Here is a 13,647-nt window from a genome sequence, read left to right as displayed (position 1 = left end):
TTGAGAGGTAAAAGGGCCAGGGGTTAAGAAGACATGGTTAGGAAGAAAGTGAGATTTCATGGAGGCCAAGGGAAGATGGGTTACCAGTGGAGAAATGTTATCAAGGGTGACAGGAGGAGGAAAAGGAGAAGAGGTGATTGGAGGGTCTTAACTTTGGCAATAAAGGGACCATAATGACACTAAAGGGAGCTATTTCCCTGTCGTGTGAGAACAAAGAGAAACTGTATGCATCTGAGATGGAAGATGGCAAGGAAATGAGGATAGCAGATACTGAGTGAATGAGGAAAGGATATAAGAGCAGCTAACTGCAGCATTAGGGTTAAGTGTAACCCATACTTCCACCCCACCCCAATACTCAGGAGAAAGACGATGGAGCCACAGGAGGCCAAGGGCTCTGAAGGGGAAGAGGGGTGGTAAGCAACAGTTCACAAATTAGGAAGGGATGGGGCACAGAGGATGCTTTGCCTTTGAAAGAAAGAGAAATAGCTTTGCTTCAGAACCTGGAGGAAAGGAAGGAAGATGGATAAGGAGACAAGTTTTTGGAGATGGAGTGAGTGGTAGAGAATGAGGCAGCTCATGCCATGTGGTAGGGGTGGGGGTGGGCTGTTGTGATTATCTAGCAGTGAAGGAGAGAATGGTTGGTATGGGGGCTTGGTGGCAAGCCCTGAAACAGGTTCTGGTCCAACAATGTTTGGGAAACAATGAGAGAGAAGCAGGGAGTTGAACTGAGATGACATGGTTAAGTGTTGTGGTCCAGGTCTCTTTAGATCTTAGCTTTTTCTTATAGTGAGCTTTAGATTTCTCATAGTTTCAGATTTCCTTTTGTCTTGCTGAGAAACAAAATTAAAAACTCAAAAACAAAGATCTGGCGGTGCTTGATGAAGAATCTACAGAGTTGTGAAATGAGAGGTTTTGTGTGTAGACCAGGAAATATCCAGCTTATTTAAAATCTGGTATGATTGTGGTGACATCCTCTTATTTTGGGGAAACCCATAGGTTAAAATCAGAGAATTCTCTTGGTCTCTTGATCGACTAAATAAAAATTATTATTTGCGTTTCCTCAGATGATTTACAGAGTTAAAAGCTGAAAAGCACTTATGTTTGCAAGGTGCTTGAAGCTCTTAAATATAAGTGCTATGTAAGATGCTAGGACTACCATGACAATTGTCTATGGTAGACAGTTGTTTAACTTGCTCTTTGTCTGACTGGTGATATGATTCTTACCCTATGCAAGAATTTGAGATTATCTGACCTTGGACTTCTGAACTCTCAAGGGAATGGACATAAATCTAGAATCATCTAGAGTACAAGCCAGGCTATGAGTTCTAACATTTGGCCTTTCAAGCTGTCACCTTCCAAGTTCCATGTTCCGTAGTAATTTTGATTCTTGAATAATCTCCCTACTAGACCAAAAATCCCTTGAAAGAACATCTGGGGGACTCATCCATTTTGTGCCATCCTCCAAGCCCTGTGAACATAGGACTTTGTATATTGTAGATGCTTAGTAAATATTAATAGAATTGAATGTAATATTGATGAATTTATTTGAACATATGCACTTAGAACAGTTTTATTTTTGCACATATTATATTTTTACTAAATCTTATTTGCTATCGGACGTCTCAGTTGAGAGAAGAAAGAAAACCTTTGTCTTGTTCCTGATCTTAGTGGAAATGGTTTCAGTTTTTCACCATTGAGAACGATGTTGGCTGTGGGTTTGTCATATATGGCCTCTATTATGTTGAGGTAAGTTCCCTCTATGCCTACTTTCTGGTGGAGCCCTCATCTCCCAAAGGTTAGAAGAGACTTATGTTAGGAGTGATAAGGACTTGCATTTGGAAGTCAGTGGGTAAAAAAGGAATATTCTGTGGGGACTTGTGTCAGGTTTGGAGGTTGGGGCAGAAGTGAAAGATGTCATAAATACATGAAGTCTGATGAAAGTTGTAACATGATATAATCACATATACATGTTCAGAATAAACTCAGAAGGTCTGGAAAAAAATATATATTAAAAAAAAAAAGAAAACCTTTGCTTGTTTAATTCATATTACAAATGTCCTTAGCAAGTTATCGGTTAAAATATTCTTTTTTTCTGTTAATTAGTTATTGAGCTAAAGATTTAGCAATTGTTAATCAATTCCACTGAAAGAGACAGTAACACCTTTGTTAAGTAAAAATTAGGGACCATTTATGTAGCCTAAGAAAAACATCCCTTTGAGGTGTTTCCAGCTAGTTTATTGAGTATTTTACTTAAAATAATGGCCCCAAACATTTAAGTCCTGTGAAATCAGAGAGAATGGCCAATGGAAAATAATGAATTATGGATTGATTATTTCTTTGATTCACTTTTCCTTATTAGGTTGAATTAAAGAATTAATCCACAGAGAATGCTCCTGAATGATAATGTTAAGTTTCTGAAATGTCATTTTTTTCCTATCATGTGTGAATTCACCTCCGAAATTATAGTTTTAAATTAAAACAAAGAGTAAAAATCAAGATATTATTAGATCTAAGTAGCTTTAACCTATACAGAAAGCTATAGGAATATTTGAAATGATCAGTGTTATCAAACTATTATAAAGCATTGTTTGAAACCAAAAGGGACAATGGCATTCAGACACAGTAAAGGTGGACAATGCTTACTTTTTCCATGGAACATAATGGGTCCTATGAACTTTTATTGTCAAAAAACAAAGTGTTCAGCTTCAAGTTGCTTTATGGTAGATAATATGTATTTTTGTGGATCTTAATATGATGGAAAAAGGAAGTTGATAATAAGGGGAAAATATACCTAAGAAAACCAGTCATATGGTATTATCACAATGCCGGCTGGTACACTTTGCTTTTGGGGCTGGAAGCATTTTCCTTCCAAGTCTTGTTTTATTAGGAGTTAACAAGTTGGCTCTGAATATCTTGCTCTAGGCAGAGACTTTGCAAGCAAGTTCTCAACCCAGAGACAGATTCTCTTTAACAAATTTAGAGGAAAAAAAAAAATCTTTAGGGTTCATAGTCCTAAAAGACTTATTTTTTTTCTTTTGCCCTTCAGCCCTTTCAGACTCCTAATCTTTTCTTTAATTATATATAGTGAACTCTTCTGGTTATAGTTTTGTTTTTAATTTCCAATAGTGTGGGATTTATATCTGGTATATATGGAATATTGGCTTTAGCTCTTGAGATCATGTCTGTCTATGTTTGTGTTAACAGAAAAGCAGTTTTTATATAACAAATTGACTTTGTACCTACAGTTATTGACTAGGAGAGAATAAGTCAGAAGTATTTTCAGTGATTGGGCATGTTCAGTGTTGGCAGACAGGATGCTGTTCTGGTTTGTCAGGAAAATTAGTGTTATGTTTACATTCTAAAAAGAGTTTTAACTCAGTGAAAGACTTTGGGTGGACAGTAGGGCTTTTTAATGTTAATGTGTAGCCTAGTTCAGAGAGAGGAGTCTAAATAAATATCAGGTAGAATCATATGTAAATGCCATTTTCATAGGTCAAAATTGTTGTATGTCACCAATTTCATATAGTAGTTCAATCATATATGAATTTATTGTGATTGCCTGAGATTCTCAGGTTATTACCATGTTATATGAGTGTGCATACCCCATTTTATTTTTTGTTGGGTACCTGTTTCAAACAAACACTTCATATTTACAGAGTTTATAAAGAGTACTTGCAAGAGCTCTCAGTTGCGTGATTCATGTCTTTCATGTCAGGTGGGACTCCGTGCTGATGACCCTCATTTGGGGATAAAGCCTTTTGGCTGCAAGAAAAATAAAAGAATGGAAGGATTCATGAAAATAAATATAGTGAGTGTGAAATAGTATTACAGATGACTAGAATGAGCTGCTAATAAACAACAAAATAGGGATTAAAAGGAGCTATGTTTTATCATCAAATAGAAATGCATTTTATATCATAGGCAGTTGTTACAGGCCCATCTATACTCAGTTACATTGTCTGAAGCAAATCTATAGATGGAGTTCTTTCATTATTCAGTACTGCATCTGTAGGGGCTGTCATCATTCTGGTACATAGTACATATGATAGATTAATAAATATCTATCATATGAATTTAAACAATAAACAAGCAAACGCAAATAATCCTATTTTAGTGATTAGCTCATTCATTTGGGAAGAATCAGTAATTTCCTCACTGTTTAGAACTGACCGGTTTCTGTAGTCTGTCACATCAGGAAGGTTTACAGGGCATAGAGTGGAGGCTTCAGGTTGAGCCCTCACCATTCAGATAACTCGCCCACTCATCATGTCACCTATGCATTTTCGTGCGGCATGTGCACATGCACACATACATACAAACAGAAAGCAGGGCTTGTCTGTTGGAAAGTTGATGAGTCCTGACTTGAACCCCAAAATTAATAACAACCACATGTCCCAAGTTGGGCAGTTTAGCGTAAGCCGTGGAACAAAGACTTTAAAGGTCCTAAAGACATTGGTTTGATTTCTGCTACTTGCTTTAATAGGTTTGCGACATTGTTTTTTTCTGAGCTTCAACTTCTCTTCAATAAAGTGGGCATAATAATATCTATGTCATACAATTGTTATGTGAGAATTAAATGACAGTGATGTGTAAAGGGTTTAGCTCAGTGCCTCAGCTACTATATAAATGGTAGAAGGCTTGATGTTACCTGCAATGCACTTATAATAAAAACATTTTTCTCTAAAGGAAATACAACAAAAGTACTTGTGAAACATTTAGGCCCCGAGAACTTCACTTTGAGTTATGCAGAAGAAGAGAAAAAAAACCACTAGTTTTCACTGGTCTCGTGATTTGTTTATTATGCTTATGAGGCTAGAGCCAGTAGTCCTAATCATTTTAATTTTTCCTAAATATTTGTCTACATTTGGACTGCTATTTGTCCCTGAACAAGTTCCCTGACTTCTCTGGTATTAGACAGGATCATTATCCTTAAAATTGGGGTCCAATGTTGGGGTTTAGTGTCACAGGAGCAGGGAACTTGGGGTGGAGGTTTGGAAGTCCAAGGCAATGATATGCTCAAGAATATCTTTTCCCTACGCTCAAGGTTTGGGTGCCCATTCAAAATTGTCGATTTGATTGGCAACTTTCCCACCAAGAGTGCCAAATGGCCAGCCTATGTCTTACCTTGTAGAATCACTTCCAGAGTACTTTTTGAGGCGGAAGGAGCCACAGAGAAATGCACTATCCTTTTTTATTTGGCTTATATTCTTCTATCCAGGGTTTCCAGGATTTGTTCTGGGCAATACTGCAGTGTTCGCTTATTAAGGAATCCATTAGCACTCATTCTTGCTAATCTGTTTACATTTGCATAAGCATCTTAATGGTTTAAGGAAAAATCCATAGGCCAGAAATTCCAGAAATTTCTCAGTGCAAAGCCTTTAACCCAGTTCATTTCTTTCCACTCATTATAACTATGGACAAAACCCCAGGGCTTAGTTCTCAAAGGCAATTGTGTTAAGGTTTGCATTGAAACACTAGGTTCATAGTTCTGGAAAAAATTATCAGTCTTTTAAGCAGTATTGATAGGTAAACTTGCAAGAGCAATACTACAACTCCTGCTATTGCCACTATAATCTACTGTTATTCCTGTTGCATTGGGGAGTTTCACAAAGAGAGATATCTTGGGAAAGTCTTGAATTTTTGCCGAAGAGTCAAAAAACAGAAGCAATTATTCTGAGAAAGGGAATTGTTTTGAAAATCCTAGCGGCAGCACTCTTTAAGATGCTATCAAGATGCTGGAAGGTTGCTTTAAAACCAGTTTGCAGGTAATCTTTCTCATTTTACAGGTAATCCCAAGATCACCCAGCTAGTTAGAACTCAGGTTTAGGAATCCCGGTTTGCTCTTCTTTCCACCTATCCTATGCTATCTTGCTTTGATTGACAGACATCTCTACATATCAGATGCTTTACCTTTTGCTCATAAATCCTCTTCAGAAAGTATACTTTGGGGCATAAAGTCATTGGAGTATATTTGGAGTATTGAAATTTTACTGGGATTACTTTACATAGCATCTATAGCAAATATAGATGTAATAAAAATAATGAAATCTAACAGAGAAACACTAAACTGAAGAAGAAAAACGTGTGTGTGTGTGTGTGTGTGTGTGTGTGTGTATTTCTTTTAGTTAGGACCTTTTTGATACCTACTCATTCCCTGGAAAATAAAAGCAATCCATTAAACATTTGCTTTTTTAAAATACTGTTGTAATAAACTATAATGGAAAAGAATAAAAAAAAAGATATATACATATATATGTATAACTGAATCACTTTGCTATACACATGAAACCAACACAATATTGTAAATCAACTATGCTTCAATTCAAAAAACTGTAGGACACTTTCCTTCTTTCTTTTGGTTAATGTAAATGTAACATGTATACATTCAAAGCATGTTTTATTCCTTAAGTTTTCTTTCCATTTTTTATTTATAATAAATTTTGAAACTTAAAGCCATGTTTATGTAGCATTCCTGTAAATTTAATTTCAAGAGTTGTGAGATTGTCATTTTATTTCCCATCGATTCTGCTGTCTCCTAATTTGAAGGTCAGGATATGAACTATTAAGCCTCATTTGGAGAAGCTGAATCCAACATATTCCTGCATATGCCATGAAGCATGTGATTCTAAATTGACAACGAATTCTTCTAAATTGTAGGGATTTGTTTAAAAAGTAACATGATGTAACATGGCATAGTTACTTAAACCAAAGGAAAGGTTGCAATTCTTTAGATGACCTTTGGGAAACAGCAGACATTGGTCAGAATGTCCTAATCAGGAAATTTTGAAATGTCAAGCCTAATCTGTTAATCATAATTATATAGATATTTTCTGAAATTTATAGTAGCACTTTAATAAAGATCTTTCACATAGACACTGATCATCTAAAATTTACTCTTACAATTCTAAGATAATAATATTTTCCCTATGGCAAAACTGAGATCCAGAGAATCTCCAGTTTGCTCAAAGAGACCCCACAGCTAGTAAGAGTTAGAATGTAGATTTGAATGCAGTTTTCTAGTATCAGGTCCAGTCAATGCTTCTTCAGTATAACAAAAACTAAACTAATCATCAACAAAACTAAAAATATATCATAGAGAAGAAAATTTAAAATGTTTAGATACATTTATAGGATAGTGAATGTTCAGTCAGATTGAATATGACAAATGGAATGGAAATGACAAAAAAATGGAATATGACAGTTATAAATGTCTGGTATAATCTCAAAAGACAACAACAACATAAAAGCAAAGACAATATAGAACAGTGATTCTCAAACTTTAGCATGCATAAAAATCACCTGGCAGCTGTATTTTGTATAATCTCAAAAGACAGTAAGTAAAAGCAAAAATGATACAGACATTGATTCTCAAACTTTAGTGTACATAAGAATCATTGGAAATTTGGTGTACATAAGAACTCTAAGAGATCCTGAATTTGTATTTCTAAGAGTCTTCCAGGTAATATGGATGTTGATGGTTCAAGGGACTATATTTTGAATATCTCTGACCTAGCGCAAAACTGAAATGTACAATTTACGTCCATCCATCTATGCCAGTACACACACAGACACAGACACAGACACACACAGGCAAGGTGAATGTAATAGTAATGGTAAACTGCATAGTGACAGATACTGTTCTAAGTGTTGATATATATTCTCATTTAATCACACAGTAATCCTTCATGGTAGGCATAAGTTTTAACCCACATTAAATATACAAGGAAACTAAGGCACAGGGAAGTTAAGTAAGCTACCCGAGGTCACACATCTACCAAATGGTAGAGCTGAGATTTAAACCCTGGCAGTTTGGCTTAGAAATCTCTGCTTTTAACTATTATACCATACATCTTTCCCAACAGCTGAAAACATATTTACCCAAAATTGCAGTAAAGAAATTATAATAAAAATTAAGTGCCAGAGAGGAATATAAGACAAGATTTATATATAGACATACATTTTTTTGAGTATTTAGAATGTTCTTGCAACCACCTAAAATACATATGTATATATCAGGGATTTGTGATTATTAAAATAAGTACTTGACTTCAAAATGTACTTAAAATTGCATGAAATAAAATCAGATTTTTGAACCAAATATCTTTTCATTGTACTGTGGATAAATCCCTGGGGAGGAGTGTCACTTTCTTGCCTGTGAACAACCTGCCATAGCCAGCGGTCTTGGACATTGAATAGCTAATGTTCGTAGGGTGCTCTTGGTTAGAACATCAACTCTCTGAGTTTGGGAAGGCTTCAGAAGCCCATGGGATTCCAATACAGGGCTGCAAAGGCCTCTCCTACTTTGGAGTTATATAGAACCCCAGAAGCTCAGAGGGTGGTTACATAATTGTTTCCCAGTCTTTGCAATTTTCACTCAATCACAGAAAGCTCAAAGGAATTGGCAAGGTCCTACTGGAGCTGGGAGTTTCTCAGAAACCTGAGCAGACTCCAGATCTGAATTATCCACCGGCAAGGCCCCAGGACTGGGACCCTCCTTCAGAGGTTAAAATAGCTACAGAGGGCTTCCCTGGTGGCGCAGTGGTTGAGAATCTGCCTGCCAATGCAGGGGACACGGGTTCGAGCCCTGGTCTGGGAAGATCCCACATGCCGCGGAGCGGCTAGGCCCGTGAGCCGCAATTACTGAGCCTGCGCGTCTGGAGCCTGTGCTCCGCAACAAGAGAGGCCACGATAGTGAGAGGCCCGCGCACCGCGATGAAGAGTGGCCCCCGCTTGCCACAACTAGAGAAAGCCCTCGCACAGAAACGAAGACCCAACAGCTAAAAATAAATAAATAAATAAATAAATAAATAAATAAAAAAAAAAAAAAAAAAAAAAAAAATAGCTACAGAGAGCTGCTCAGCTACCCGATGTAGAAATATTTCAGCCCCACTTGCCTCAACAGCCTCAAGCCACACTCTGTTTGGGGACTTGTACTTGAAGCTGGGGTAATCATTCCTTCCCAGGCACTTCCCACTCCACACATTACCTTTAGGACTTTGGCAACCGTAGAATCAAATTCACTGTGAATTAAATTGCAGCTCTGATGTAAAGTCCTGGAAGCAGTTGTGTTTTTAATGTCTCTTTAATAAGTAAGCATTTTGGCTTTATTGAGAATATTTTCTGTTGTGAATGTGAACATTGCATTCGTCACGAGAGGCACTGCTGCCTTTTATCCTTCATGTTTTTAAGGATTTCTGATCCATGGCTGAGTATTGCAGAGATAAGATGGGCCCTCAGAGCCAGGGAGTTACCTTTGGTCTTGGTTTAGTTTAAGATAGACTTAACATGATGTTTTCTATCAGAATGAAAAAGCAAAACACAAAATCAGGCACTGCTGTTAGGTCTACATTTCAGTCATTGTGGTTACTTTCAAATAATTTAAAAAGAAAGAAAGAAAAAGGGAGGAAGAGAGGGGGAAGGAGGGAGGGAGGGAAGGAAGGAAGGCCAGAAAGAAAAGGGAAAAGAAATACTGAAGGCCCAGGCTCAGTTTTCAGATTGAGTCTGGTACATTGTGATGCTCCTCTGACTTTTTTTTTAAGCGTTTGTATTTCATCTGCTGTGACATAAGAGGTTAAAATATATTCTGATATTATCTGTATAAGAGTGGCAGCAGAAAAAAAATAAAAAGTTTTTCAGATTTGGCAAAATCTGTGCAAACCGTTCCTGAAACCATGAACCGCCTTGGTCAGGAGAGATGCAGCCTGTTGGTGAGCATTTGATTTTTAGGCATCCTTAAAGTTGGGATGATCAGTTTTTTTTTTTTCTTTATTCTTGGAAGTAAAGAACTTGGCTTTTATTGATAGAGCTGTCAGGGACTGGAGAACATTGACAAAGATTCTTTGCTTGACCAAACTTTAGACAGGCTCCTGAACCTTCTCCTAGGTCCATCTGTGCACTTCCTTGTAAAATCCAGTTTTACAAGAACCCTGCTAAGTCAGTTTAACCAGAACCCCCCAGCCTTGTATCTGATCACCCTCGGTATCTCATTCTCATCGGGTTCCTCATCCTCCACCATCCCCCAGGTGATGTCTGATCAGCCTGGCCTGTCTTTAGCAAAGAATCCTGTTAGGTTGGTTTAGCCAGAATCCCACTTACTCCTGATGTTTCCTTTTAGTAATTTTCCATCCCCTGACCTCCACCCTGCTCCTTGGCTATAAATTCCCACTTGCCCATGCTGTATTTGGAGTTGGGCCCAATCTCTCTCCCCACTGTAAAATCCCATCGCTGTGGTCCCTATACCCATTGCGATGGTCCTGGATAAGGTCTGCCTTAACATCTTCAACAAGTGTTGTTGAATATTTTTTTCTTTAACAGCATAGGGGGTGTCTTTAGTCTCGTAGGCAAAATTTTGACACTGGTAGCCCATGGATGGGCAGGATCTAGTTTTCAGAAATGTTTTGTTTGGCTTTTATTGTGTTTTGAAAATAGAATTATTTGCCAATACCTAAATTTAGGAGCTATCATGTAAAAATCCAGATTTTTCATTTTTTTGAAAAAAAATCCAAAGAAATGACAATATGAGAAAGACAACTGGCTGAATCAAGTTAGTGGCTGCCTTGTTTGGAGTGGGCAGGGTTTCTCTCTCTCCCCCTAGTATCTCTGCGGCTGGCTTCTCTGGCTGTTGTGCTCTACCTGCATGTGTAGGCATTTGCATTTGCAATGCCTTCATTACGGCTTACTAATCAGTTAGTACTACATGGTGTTACCACATGTCTCTAAGGATGCTTCCATAGTTACTGTTCTTAACTATATGAGACTATGATGCTCTGGGAACTCATAAGAAAAAGGAGAATTATTATGTATAATCTTAAAGGACTGTGGACTGACATTATTCTGATTCTTATTGCACCAATTTCATAGAGGTTTCATGGAGCTCTGACATTTGTTTTTTTATTAATGATGGGATTTAGATGTATCTTAAGAAAGTAACTCAAATGTAATTAAGTCATTGAAAGATGAAAATACTGACATTTTGGAAAATTGGCTTTTGATCAAAGAATGTATGCATTAAGAGGGTGTTTCTATGCTCTTTAAGTAGAAAAAGAAATGGATAAACCGTCTGCTTCTTAAGTACCCGAAAACATAATTTGCTACTTGAATTTACCTTTATCTTGGCTGAATTAAAAAGCAAACAAACAAACAAAAGCGAATCAAATGTCTACCTGAGGGCAAATATTTCTGCCTATAAAGTATGACTTTACTCTGGAAGCAGTCCGTGGTCTCTTTACTTCTTTCAATAAGGAACTTACAATAGTAACTTCTGTTCTATGAAAACTGTGTTAGATTACCTTGTTTAAAGGCTCTTGACCATTTGCTTGGTTTGGTTTTCCAGACTGTATACCTTAAGGTTTAATTAATACAATGACTGAAAAATGTTTGCCTTTAGAGAATAAGATTAAAATAATTTGTTCACCTTGAACCTTATGAAGGAAAGGTGACTACAAACTATATGAATTACATTGAAAGGATTAGGTTGGAAATTGAACTCTTAAAGAAGTTTGAGGTAAACTTTTGACTTATTTAGGGGTTCATAGGAAAGTTAAGCAATCACTCAGTTTTTTTAGAAAGCAGGAAGAAATACTGTATATGTCTGAATATAAGGTGCTCCCAAGATGTGGATGTTTATCTATTTTCCCAATGAGAAGTTTTAAATATATAAAACCTTTAGAAATATCGATAAAATGATCAGATATCTATTTACATGTTGTTAATGTATTAATTTACTTCCACATATGTATTTGAAAATCACATATTACATAAAATATTAATTTAGAAATATCACTTTCCTTGCCTTTATAGTTCATTGGTTGATTTTATTCAAATTTTTTGCATGTGATTTGGTTCTAGTGACTTTGTCATCACTTTACGTCATCGCAACTAGTTTTCCAGCACACATAATTTCCTAAATTTTTTGAGACACAGTACTTTTTTGATCAAATATGATTCTGTCACTGTAAACCATATACCAATTTACAAGCACTATTTGTGTATAAGGGGGGCAGTTATTTTAAAAATTTGTCTTATAGGTGAATAGTTTTCTGCTCTCCAGCATGTAACCACTCCAATGTTCTTTAATGTTATATTAATACGCTTTTGCATTATCATATCAAACACTTTCAATTGTAGGAAAAATTTACTAAATCTGTGAGGAATTTTTGCTTTAAAAAACAGATTTTGTTAGATTACATCTATAAGCATTTAAAGCTAGTAAGGATAGAGATTGTTTCAGCCTAATGTGTTTTCCCCAAACAAACCTTTGCTTTACATAATAATGTAATACAGAGTTTTAGGTAAGGATTTGACTCTGATGTGACTCTTTCCTGAGGAATATTCCTGAGGGAAGAAAAGAATCTGCCTCATGTATGAACATATATGATACTTTCTTTTTTTCTCCCTTTCAAGGTTATTCCTTAAATCTTTACTAAAGTTCAACAAAACATAAAAGATAGATAACCTGGAGAAAGGGAGAATTTTATTTAATGGCAAATCAAGACGATGTTATTAATTTTGTGAGACTTTTTTCTTATCCTAGTGCATATCACCATCATTAAAATATCCATTTCTTAAAGAAATATTCCTATAAAAAAGATAGCAAGTGAGGAGATGAAAGGATATACTATGTGACAGACATTTTGTATAAATGTTTCCATAGCTGGATAATAGTATTTATGTGAGATTTTTATTAGGAGGTAGCAGTTACTTTGACAGGAGACGTTGTCCTTGTCATTTCCTGATAACCATGAACTACACCATTAACCACAAACTACAGAAGATGAAAACAGCTGGTGTTTTTATCACAGAGGGAGATGATACGGCTTGGGAATATCAGAGGATTTAGAATTTGTAATGGTTAGTGGTTTCTGGCTTGGCTATTTAATAAAATGCCTAGTTTTAGGAATTAAAGAAGATTGAAGTGGCAAATATTTTTACTTTCATATCATAACCTATGGAAAAATCTATTATTGTAACATTTTCCAGGAAAGGATAACTCACTTTTACTCCGGGGCTTCCAGCTTTGTATGAAAAAAGTCTACGTCATTAATATACCAAAAATATAATTTAATACTACATGTATCAGAAACAAATTATGCCAATGTTGATAATGATGTAGTATCATTTTTATCTTTTAACAGTGGAAAGAGTGGAACGAGAAAACCTTTCAGACTATTGTGTTCTGGGCCAGCGTCCAATGCATTTACCAAATATGAACCAGCTGGCATCCCTGGGGAAAGCCAACGAACAGTCTTCTCATAGCCAAATCCACCACAGTACTCCAATCCGAAACCAAGTGCCCGCGTTACAGCCCATCATGAGCCCTGGTCTTCTTTCTCCCCAGCTCAGTCCACAACTTGTCAGGCAACAAATCGCCATGGCCCATCTGATAAACCAACAGATTGCCGTTAGCCGGCTCCTGGCTCACCAGCACCCTCAAGCCATCAACCAGCAGTTCCTGAACCATCCACCCATTCCCAGAGCAGTTAAGCCAGAGCCAACCAACTCTTCTGTGGAAGTATCTCCAGATATCTACCAGCAAGTCAGAGATGAGCTGAAGAGGGCCAGTGTGTCCCAAGCTGTCTTTGCAAGAGTGGCATTCAATCGCACACAGGTACCGTTAGCAATGAACATCACAATTGGTGATTCAGAATA

At 36.7% G+C, this 13,647-nt stretch overlaps 1 protein-coding gene across 4 annotated transcripts in view; it reads left to right on the top strand.

Annotated features, from left to right (window-relative positions):
- SATB2 (SATB homeobox 2) overlaps nt 1–13,647 on the top strand; it is a 190,286-nt gene that overhangs the window by 98,947 nt on the left and 77,692 nt on the right. For all 4 annotated transcript variants that reach the window (XM_036858940.1, XM_036858943.1, XM_036858942.1 and 1 more), the window contains one exon: nt 13,134–13,606. In XM_036858940.1, coding sequence (XP_036714835.1) covers nt 13,134–13,606 — 473 coding nt within the window. The remainder of the gene's footprint in view (nt 1–13,133; nt 13,607–13,647) is intronic.

The sequence above is a fragment of the Balaenoptera musculus genome, chromosome 7, assembly GCF_009873245.2.
Source record: "Balaenoptera musculus isolate JJ_BM4_2016_0621 chromosome 7, mBalMus1.pri.v3, whole genome shotgun sequence".
In the NCBI taxonomy this organism is placed as follows: Eukaryota; Metazoa; Chordata; class Mammalia; order Artiodactyla; family Balaenopteridae; genus Balaenoptera; species Balaenoptera musculus.
This window is presented reverse-complemented; position numbering and strand designations above follow the sequence as displayed.